Below are 11,754 nucleotides of genomic sequence, written 5' to 3'. Positions count from 1 at the left end.
GGAAAAATCAATGTACATGTATCAAAGTTTTTACAATGGTAAATAAATTTACTGTAAGTAAATCAACGTATCCAAGTTTTTACCACTGTATAGTAAATGAATGTATCAAGGTTTTCACCATTGTTAAGCAATATATCAAATATTCTTTGATCAATCTTTAAAATGCAATAAATCAAACCACATTTGATAAATAGAATATACCATCATGTAAAATCAGCCCTCAGATCCCACATTAGATTTTTAAAAATTCCCCATAAAAACTCTATACACATGTATACAATATTTACCAACCCTTGGGCCTTGAGTCCCCCGGGTTGACATGGGGGCCACTTGGGCTAACATGATATATGATATGAATCTCAGCCTATCGTATCCTCTATGTAAATCCTGTATGCTATGTTCAATAGTTTACAATGATCAGTCCTTTTATTTGTGAGAACTCTGAAGCACCTTCAAGGGCTTAATTCCTTTCTGGGTCATCCCACCTTGATTCATCAGAAACAGTCAATTGAGAAATGATTAGCTTCCTTGCTTTAGCAAGTCAATAACCTGCAACTTTGACCCGACCTTTGACTTTGTGACACAAAATTGATAGTATACATTTCTCTTCTACCTTTACCTTGCCCTAAGGACTGTAGAATGGACAATTTTTCAGTTGGTATGTTGTCTGGTTTCTAATTTACTATTTCAACATATTATATAATAAATTTGTCACTACACAATATTCTAGCACAAGAACATGTTTGGAAAAACTCCATACATAACTTAATAATTCTTTGGTTTATGCCAATTTTTCATTTCCCCCCATACAAAGATTGACACAACTAAACAATTCCTCATTGCTTGAAGTGAAAGAATTTGTACTTAAACTTCAGACATTTACGTGATCTTACTTAAAATTTGAAATTCAATTCCTAGAGCTCTATGCAAATGATACAGGAAAATCTCGATGTACATAACTTCGTAAGCATCAACAAATGACAGTAAAATAACTACAATTTATTCAATTTATAAAAATAGCCATGCGGTCTTAATTTTGCACATGTAAAAAGGTGAAGATAACGGAGAGTGATCAATTTCATAAATCCTAAAAGAAATACAAAGTTAAGAGTTGGACAAACACGGAGTCCTGTATATACAGTACCAACCAGACACCCAAGCAGTCACAGAAAGCAGTCCCGGGGACTGCTCTCTCAAAAAGTGGAACCGCTCTGGGACTGCTTTCTAGCTCCCAGCAGTCCCTGGGACTGCTTTGTTCAATGAATCACGTGATATTATGATTGACAAGAAAGCCCCGCCCATGCACCGTGTATTCAGAATATACACAAATCACTGCAGTAGTTTTTTCACCACTTACTGGCGCACATTCACTAGAGAATTTATGAAAATAATGGATGGAAATAGAATAACAAGAATATCTCCCTACATTCGGCGGCGGATAATTAAAAAGTTAAAACATCATGTACATTTACACTTTGATTGAAATCTTCATAATTATTTAAATCTGTCCAAATGCTGTAAAACAATTTTACAATGCTGGCAATAAGTAACCCATATCTAACCATCATTTACAAATAAAAATACGTGTACACGCAAGTAACCCATATCTAACCAATTATTTACAAATTAAAAATACGTGTACACGTAAGTAACCCATATCTAACCAATCATTTACAAATTAAAAATACGTGTACACGTAAGTGAAAAGCAGTTTGTGTTAGTTCACTATAGACGATAAGTGAATAAATCATTTAGGCGACTTTAAACACATTTATATTTCAATAACCCAGTCACGAAATAAATATATTTATGCTACATAATTTTTCAGAACCCAAGATACACTTCACATGTATGAAATACATGTATTTAAAAAAAAAAAATGAATAACAACAAAATTGCCTCGCAGAACATGGACGTCAATTCATTTTACGTTGTGAAATTGTGGTTACCAGACTTATAAACTCTGCATGTATCATTTTTCACTCGTATTCATAAACTATCATTTTGTTATAAATTCATGAAAAAGTGTTACATAAGTATTTTGAATATGTGCTGTTTTCATGTATAATGCAGGCCCGTAGGAAGCAATTTCACTTGGGGGGGGGGGGGGGGGGGGGGCACCACACCAAAGTAATTTACGACAAAAAAGTGATATCGACAAAACCATTAGTAAAAAGATAACTGCATAAATATGTGCAAGCATTGAGGTGTACGTCATGTACATAAATCTAATTATGCACATAGAATCTAATTAGTTTCCCAGAAAACCCCTCAACTTTAATTTTAAGTTTTGTTTGTTTGGTGTTTTTTTTTAAGGGGGGTGTTATGGATTTTTTTTCTTCTTTTTTGTTTTTGTTTATATCTTTATCATTTTGTTATCAATCATTTCTGAGTCATAAGATATTTAGTACTCGGTAAACTTTCCAAAAATCGCCAGTCTGTGTTCACTTTCACTTACGAACTCCTCAACTATTTTTTCTGGATTCAGTTCATCAGTCTCATATTTATGAACATGCAATAAAAGCAAATTGTTTGTTCGTATTTGGCTCATTGTTGATCTCAGTGATGTTTTCAATCTTTTCAAGGCGCTGAATGAGCGCTCACTGGTAGTGTTAGTTGCAGGAAGTACCAAAATTAGTTTGAGAATTTTGAGGATCTCGGCAAACAGACTTTTTTCATTTGAATGTCTGAAAAATTCAACCACACTTGGTATATCTGGCGTAAAGTCTTTTGGCAAAACAGTCTTTAACATTATAAGCTGGCAGTGAAGATACTTTGGCTTCAAATCTGTATCATATAGGGTCGTGACAAAATTGAATTCTTCTTCAAACGTTTGACCTGTGCAAACCTTAATTACGAGGTTTTCAAGATTAACATAAGCTTTGTAACCTGGTTGGTCAAATCTAGATTTTATGCCAGCTAAAAACAGATCTAATGCCTCGTAGAAATCTTTCCTATACATATCTGCACACGACGAAAAAGTATGTGCTGCTGTCCCATCATCAAGTTTACGAGGAATTTTGCGTTTTCTAGGAAGAACAAGATCATCGATGTTCATCTGTTTTGCTTTTTCAACAACTTCCTCGTTAAACTGAGTGAAGATTGTCTCATCTCGGAGACTTTGCAAAGCACTCATTGTCGTTGATGCCATTTTTTGACCATCACTCGCCGAGAGATTTGGAGCCTGCAGAGCCCTTGCCAAATTAGCACTATAACGTAAAAGTTTTTCACTCAATAAACACCTAAAGAAGAAATCAAACCTGCACATATAAGCAGCCACTCCCCTAATTCTGTTTCTCATTTCTACCCTACACACGTATTGGAGGCTTTCATCCCAAACATTTCTTAGAATTTCATAGTTTGACAAAATGCTAAAAAATGTGTCGGCTTTTATTGTCCATCTTGTGGGACACAAAACCCTTATTCCTGCTGACGTTTTCTCTAGATTTTGGGCATTTTTTAATGTATTGAAAATCATCTCCCTTCTTGGAGATTCTTTAATCAACTTTGTTATATCCTTTGCAATGTTCAGGGTGTCTCTAAGCAACTTACATCCCTTAATAGAATCACTGCAAGCTAGGTTAAGAGCATGACCATAACAGTGTATGTAAAGGGCTCTGGGTTCAAGTGCATGAATTTGTGTTGCAGCACCTGTCTTTGAACCAGCCATGTCATAACACTGGCCTTGTACTTTGTTGATAGGCAGATCGAACCTCAAAAGGGCATCTTTAATTGCTAGGGTTATTGAATTAGCCCCAATGTCAGAAAGACAGTACATCCCTAATAAATCTTCATGAGCGGTAAAATTTTGATCAACCCATCGAATGCATAAAACAAGTTGCTCTTTGTTGGAAATATCTCGTGTTTCGTCTGCCATTATTGAAAAGAATTCAGACGATTTGATGAAAGCAACAGGTTGTCGCAAAACCTGCAACCCCATCACCTGCAAAATTTTATTTTGTATATCTGGTGCAACATACTTATTTGTCTTGCGTTGTAGCCAATCCTGAAACTGGGGATCGCGTTTAGCCTCTAGCATGAGAAGTTGATTAAAGTTCGAGTTTTTCTCGTCTTTGTCACCCTGAAGAGCAGTTCCTTGTCGAGCAAGAAACTTCAAAATGTTTGTGATTTTTAGCAAATTCTCTCTGTTAGACTTCTTCTCGACTTCGTGCGTCTTTGAAAGACATTCTCCAACATCTTTAACCTCCTCCTTTATCGTAAACTCCCTTTCCATTGCTTCTTTATGGCAATCACTTTTCTCGTGTGCGGCGAATTTTGTGGTTGCTTTTTTCCAGTTTTTAAAACCACTTGATATGAAAGCTTTTTCTTTCTTGTGACAGCTGAGAGTCTTCTTCTGAAATGATTTTATGCAAGGAAAACAGAATACAACATCTTTGATTTCTACATAATGTAACCAAGACCACCGATCAAACCAGGAGGCATTGAAAGATCTCATCTTTTTACCAAATTTTTTTGCTGGAAAGAAAATATTCCGTGGCTGATTTGGGGTACTACCGATCTCTGGTGTATGCCATTTTTCATGTACAACCTGGGTCTTTTGAACTGGTATTTCTGAGATATCATCTTCTGAAGAAGAAGAAGAATCAATAAAGGAAGCAACCTTTTTTTTTTGTCTGTTTCTTTGTTTGCAGTTTCCCCCAATTTACCTGTTTCAATAGACTCCTCATTTGTGTTAGACTTCAAGAGTGGGGAAGGACTATCTTGTGATTGTTTTGGTTCAAATGAGCGATGAGGATCAGAATCCTCAAAGGATAACCTCGAACGCTTTGAAAGAGGTTCCTCATGCTTGTGAATACAGGCAACAAAATGATTAGGTGTCCAACCATCTATTTTTGTAGCAAGCATCCTGATATTCTTTAGCATCAGCACGGTCAAGAGGAACAATAAGCTGATTATGATCTTGTCTGTTTACACCAGGGTTTTGCACCTCGGGGAAAATCGACATGATTGGTTTCTGCAAAACGTTAGAAGCTACGAACATATGTAAAAGGCTTGAATAGTAACCGTTCTGGGTTGTTTTTATTGTTTCCTTTTGTAATGAAGCAATCAAATCACCAGTAATTAAACACTCTTCTGACAGGGAACTTTCAAAGACATATTGAAGTGAACTTTTGTTTGCGGACATGGTCACAAAAGTGTTTTCATTCGTGTAGCGCTTCAGGTTTGAAACAAGTTCAAACACAATTCGTACCCTCATTTCCTTAAAATTGTCCTCATGTCCAAACACAAAAAAGAGAGAGTTCTGAATAAACAATTCCCATCACCATATATCTGAATCGGAATAAGCTCAGAAGGAGCATCATTTGGATAAAGCTCTGAGGAAACAGCATCTTTTCGAATATTCGAAGTTGGGATATTAGGTATGCTTGTTGGAAGAGGATATTTCTTAAAAATTTGCCCTTTGAGTCTAACAAGAAAACTTAGTGCTCCCCATCCCTTTTTTCCTGCATTCCTTGCTTTTTCGTGCACTTTTTCGAAAAATGCCTTTCTTTCGTCCGTCTGGGCATACATTTTGAAATATAATCAAAGTTAAAACTCTGCGGAAGGTTGATCTTACACTGACACGATAGTGTCTACTCTTGGACCAAGAATGAAACAGGTCTTGACAGCCTGAGACTTTACAAGCTTTGAAAAAGTTGTTACACGTCATGACCTACGTCACATTGGGGGTGTTACGTCACTGATAAATAGTACTTCACACATTGTCGGGTTTACCTTTACCATAAAAACTGTGATGATAAAAAAGTCAACAATTCATCATATTAGGTTTACAAAAAGATTTTAAATATATACAAACGTTGAACTGGTATTAGGGCAGTTGGGCATCTAGACATTTTTGTATCAAGACGAAGTTTCTATGAACAAGCTATCTAATGAATTATTAGACCTTGAAAGTTAGTCAAGGTCACACATATTAGATACCTTTTGATCAGTCGTCCCTTGCGAGATTTTTTCACTCGTATGAGTCGTCAACAAATACCGGTAAAGGACTTTTAACGACACTAGTGCCGGGCACTTGGCAAAGGAACAATCACTACATATTATTGGTTTGACGCCAGATGCGGAGCTGGGAACGAGAACCGAACCATTACCTCATGATTACGACCTTTTGGATGATGCCCTAAGAAATGTGAAGACATTAAGTGCTTTTCATAATTTTTTTTTTTAAGCTAAAGGACAGTCACACTGACTGACTCTGAGTCTCATTGAATTAAATGAACTTTCTGCTTAAAAATAATTATACATTACACTATATGTGAATTTTACTATATAAATAATTTTTTTTGAAAAATATTGGGGGGGGGGGGGGGGGGGGCACGAGTTCTCCTGGGTACGAGTTGTCCAGAAGTCTCGTCGCGGTTATTACACGTAATTCGTTAAACACGAAGCGAAAAATCCTCGACAACTCCACTAATGCTTCAATTCCCATGTTTTTCTCGTTAAAACCTCCACATAATCGATTGATAACACTATATCTATGTATACCACTCTCTACACAGTGCAATCTGAGAATTTTAAAAGTTGATGTACCCGGAAGTTAATAATCTCGCTAAATCTCGGCAATCACATGACGAGACTTACAGACCCTATTCACGGAATTTCCGCTTGTTTCAGATCACGGGCTTACAGATTTCCCCCGTTTCATTATGTAAACAATCAAATGTCGCATTTCGGTAAACTGGTATTGTCAACTACGTGCACTGGTTTGGGAATTGTTATAGGGTCGTATTGTGGACTTAGTAGCCATTTCCATCATCAATCGAACGAAAAACTCGGAGACTTCAAGGACGATAATTGTGTAACCGCGTCTCCTCTCTCAGAAACGTTAAAATCCTACCTTCCAGTTTCTACGGTGTGTGCCTCTTGTTGGGTTGGTATTAAACCAAAGTCTCCAAATCCTTTTCAGGAGATATCTGTTTTTGAAGGGTATCGGCGTGATCCATTCCGTACTTTCGAAAATTATGTGGTCCATTATGACAGGCGGAATAAAGTTCCACGCTGGGTATTCGAAATCATAACGAAAGAGCAAGTCGATAAGAATGACAATGTCACTAGAAACGCGTGCAGCTTTACAGAAGATCTCGACGTCCACCCATTTTTCCGTTCTACCAATGCAGATTACGAGGGAAGTGGGTATGATAGAGGACATATGGCAGCTGCAAGCAACCACAGAAATTCGCAGAAAGCCATGAATGACACATTTTGTCTCAGTAACATTGCACCGCAGGTAATTTCATCATATTCTCAGAATATTCTATGTAATATTTGTATCATTGCTGTGGTGTTTTTCCTTTGATGATCACTGTGTTTTTATTTTTGATACACCATGACTCTAAACAAATGATAGATGATATATTAATCATGTAATATTTATTGCCTTGGTGAAGTTACGGCGATTTTGATTGGCTGAAAAACTAGCTGGTTGATTTCTGCATCAAAGAAAACGGTTTTAAACCTGATTGACTTCATATAATATTGTTGTGTATTGATACGTCGTATGAATTTGAAAACAAAACCATGTTTTATTATTTAAACTCAATGTTTTAAAATATTTAAATGATAAGAAATGAATCTTACATGTATAATTCTTTTCTTGATGGCGGTATCATATAGGGAAAATTGGACGGAAAACGTTGTGCATTGATAGATTTTCCATACAATAAATATATGAATTATAGGTCGGCAAGGGCTTTAATCAAGGTGTATGGAAAGATCTTGAAAAGTACACAAGGGCATTGGCAAGGAAATACACACATGTATATGTGTGTTCTGGGCCTTTATATTTACCCAGGTAGGTATTCTACTTCTGTTTAATCAAATTAGTACAATCTTACTTTTCGGGATTTAGGGGGGGGGGGGATAAGATATACTCGTATTACTTTATGTCCATATCTTTTTGGTCATTTCCAGTAGAGAAGCAGACGGTAAACTATACGTGAAGTACGAGGTGATTGGCAAAAACCACGTGTCTGTTCCAACTCACTTTTTCAAAGTTATCGTCATGGAGAATGATAAAGGGGAGTTTGAAATGAATTCGTTTAAAGTACCCAACGAGAACACGGAGAGCACACCGCTGACGAATTTCCTGGCTCCGATAGAAGAAATAGAAAGAGCAGCTGGTTTTATGTTATTTGAGGGAGTACCTAAACGTAAACTGAAGAAAATAAATGGAATGAAGGTTTAAAGACAAATGTAGAAGGGAAATGGGTCAATTATGATTTTATTACAACTGGTTAATAATTTGACCTGTATAAGGAAAAAAATCGAACGAAGTGGAAAGACGTGCTACTTCATTTTATCCATTGCATATTAAACGCGAAATGTACTTTAAGGAGGTGTACTACATCATCATAATGGAATGAATGAAAATATAAATATCAGCAATATTTGTCTATTCGTTTTATATTTAAATGCCTAGCTGGTTAACATGTCGACTGCAAATCTGTAGGTCCGACTCCAGCAGGGGTCTTCAATTTTTTTGTTCAAATTACTTTGACTAAAACTGCAATTCGTATTTTTAAAATAAAGTAAATTTGTTTTCAAGTTCAAAGTAGTGTTTTATATATCCTCCACTTTTCATCCATATCAAATTTCTCTGGTGTAGCATTCCTCCTTTAAATTTATCAGACTTGGGGCACACTTAAAGTTTAACCAATTGGTAGGACTTCTGGTCTACTTGCGTATACGGTAAGTAGTGTATTTGCCGATTGTTATTTTTGCAGAAGGCTTTATGCATATATGTTTCAATTTTCTGTGTAAAATAGTTATACTCTGAGAACATTGTAAATAATTGATCATAATCATTTGTGATGGCAGTCACGTCGGGTGGCAACCACCTTGGCGGATCCAACAATTTATTCAAAGACAGAAAGGACCGTCGTGAGAACACTGTAGTAGTAAGTGTTTGAGAAAATTATCTCATCAAACCCGAGGGAATGTATCCAATTTCTCAATGAACTGTGGTTTTGGGTGTCTTTTAATATGCATATATGTGCCTAAATCGGATAATTTGTATGAACTTGCTCTTGATAGGAATGCACCAACACAATATTTGCTGGAAGAAATTAGAATTGGCAACGATGTACATATAATATATGAATGTCGTGACGTTGTACAGACTTCACTGATTGTAATTTTTTTTTTACACCGACCCGCTAACATAGATAATGAAGAGATAGAGCAAACTTTAACATTAATGGGTGTTAAATTGTTGTCACGTATTAACAAACGAGTTCATCCTGGAACTACAATTGCCGACGGAACATGGTATGTTAAGGTGAAACTACCTCCTCATATGTCCTCATTTCACTACACTGTGAAATTTCAAAAGGATTATAAGTGTATTCATAATAGTCAAATGAAAGTGTGTTCGCTGTGTTACGGGAGTGATCATTTATTTAGAGCATGTCCAAAAAAAGTGGAAACAGCAATGAGGAATTGGAAGGAAGTGTTTGAGGTTGAACAAGAGAACGTTTTAGAGGGTAACACAAACATGGAAGCAGAAGTTGCGAACGAAGGGGTACAGCAAGAGGATGAACGAATCGCTTATTGCGGAAACAAAAACAAAACAAAAAAAGATAATATTTAAAAAAAAAAAAAAAAAAACATACGGAAAGGGAACATCAAAGTATTGTGAATGAAAGTGATAAAGTGAATGTCTACCAATAAAAACTCTGATGGTGAAAACGAAATTCAAGAGCGGAAGTTGAATGGAGGCGTGAATATATTTATCAATGAAAAAACCTCTCAGGATCGTGAAAACAGTCAAGAGCGGAGGGAGAGTGCCTCTAATGCGGGGACAGATTCGGGAAATGAAATTATCATCGTAGAAGCGTAGTAGGAAAAGCAAAATGAAGAAAAGAAACGCGAAAAAGAATAAATTAAATGGAGAGAATTGACTCTTTCTTATTTACAATTATGGTAATGGTAACTTCGTGAAACTGTAATAGATTGTGTAATGTGAATAAGTTGAAAATGATCTTTAGTTTGTTGGATGAAAGGAAGCAGGACATTATACTGGTTTCACAAGAAACTCAGTGGGGAGATGACTTCATTGAAAAATATAAACATTTATGGAAAGGAAGTATCATTTACAATAACTCGCCAAAGGATATAGCTTTTTTTATTATAAGAAATGGATTAAAAGATAATATCCAGTATGTAAAAGGGTGCGATGGTAGATTTCTACATACAAAATAGAAAGAAAATTTTGATATACATGTAATACCGTTAAATATATATGCACCTAAAATTGCAAAAGAAAAGACTCATTAATTATCAAGATATTCTCGCATCATTCCATATTCAGTGAATCTTATAATACTAGGTGATTTTAATAACACACTTGCAGAGATTGATAGATGTGGTAAGACACGTTATGTTTATGACCAGGGCTACAACGCATTGTTTAATCTGATGAATCAACGTGATGTATTAGATTTATGGAGAAGTGGAAATAGAAAAGAAAACGTGACCCCCCCCCCCCCCCCCCCCCCAAGAAAATGTTAGTAAGAAACACGGTGGTTCAGGGTAGAATAGATTACATTCTAGTTGCACACATATGTTACTCACTTAGAAATATAGTTTATGTTGAAACCACACTAAGCGATCATTCGATGGTAGCGATGCAGTTGAATAATACTGTTTGTGAAAGAGGACTTTGGTTGTGGATACGTAATACTCTGCTATTGAATGATGATACATATCCTTCTGTGTTTAGTAAACCAGAAGTGATAAAAAAAACTAGATACGTTACATGAGGAATATGTTTTGGTTCCAGCTGACAAAGCTTGTAACAACATTGTTTTTGTTTGTAAGGCTCATTATTACAACTGTATTTTAAACGAACTTGGCATTAATTCCACTTTTGATAATTGTACTTATACTCCAACTGCCCTTTCAAAAGATGAAATTCTTCAAAGCCATGCTTCAGTTTTAGACACATTTAATATCCCAATCGATGGGTTGGATGAATATGAGTTACCGTACCTATATTGGATTTCTAAACTTCATAAAAACCCTCACAAAGATACATTGCTGGGTCCAGTAAGTATTCTACCAAGCTTCTATCTTTGCTCCTCACGAAAATATTAACAGCTGTGCTACTACATATCCAGAAGTGGTATAAATCAATTCTGGATTCTAAAAAAAAACTTTCAGTAAACTTGAAATTGCGAAGCTTTTCTCAAATCAATATCAAAATGTATGACTTTTCAACACTTAACATGACCATTCCTCACGATATATTAAAGACTAGAATTTTTGAATTTATAAACAGTTGCTTCTTCAGCAAAAACGGAAAACGGAAATATTTATATCTAGTGATTAGTCATCCGAAAAATTAGTTTGTTAAACACCACTCTGATTCCACGCTCAAGTACTCTGAAGTTGAAATGAAAAATATGCTGGAGTTCCTCATCGACACTATCTTCGTAGTCTTTAAATTGGTGCTCAGGTCATCCAACAGTCTGTTGGAATTCCCATGGGCCTGAATTGTGCTCCTTTGTTAGCTGACATTTTTTATATTCATATAACGCAGAATTTATTCAAAAACTTCTACATGAAAAGAAAAAATCTCTTGCTGTGACCTTTAATGCGACATTTAGATGCATCGAGGACGTTTTATCTATTAACAATGCTAATTTTCATTCATTTGTCGATTACATATATTCCTGTGAACTCTAAATAAAAGACACCACATAATCGTCTACTTCTGCTCCATACTTAGATATT

The 11,754-nt window shown here is 35.8% G+C and overlaps 1 protein-coding gene across 1 annotated transcript; it reads left to right on the top strand.

Annotated features, from left to right (window-relative positions):
• Nucleotides 1-6,575: 6,575 nt before the first annotated feature.
• LOC125669291 (endonuclease G, mitochondrial-like) lies at nucleotides 6,576-10,181 on the top strand. Its single transcript, XM_048903758.2, has 3 exons — nucleotides 6,576-7,249; nucleotides 7,701-7,813; nucleotides 7,933-10,181. Exons 1-3 carry the CDS (start codon nucleotides 6,590-6,592, stop codon nucleotides 8,204-8,206), a joined length of 1,047 nt encoding a protein of 348 aa, XP_048759715.2. The 5' UTR covers nucleotides 6,576-6,589; the 3' UTR covers nucleotides 8,207-10,181.
• Nucleotides 10,182-11,754: the final 1,573 nt, after the last annotated feature.

This window comes from Ostrea edulis, chromosome 4 (genome assembly GCF_947568905.1).
Source record: "Ostrea edulis chromosome 4, xbOstEdul1.1, whole genome shotgun sequence".
Taxonomy (NCBI): Eukaryota; Metazoa; Mollusca; class Bivalvia; order Ostreida; family Ostreidae; genus Ostrea; species Ostrea edulis.
Note: the sequence above shows the minus strand (reverse complement) of the source record. Positions and strands in the feature narration are given on the sequence as shown.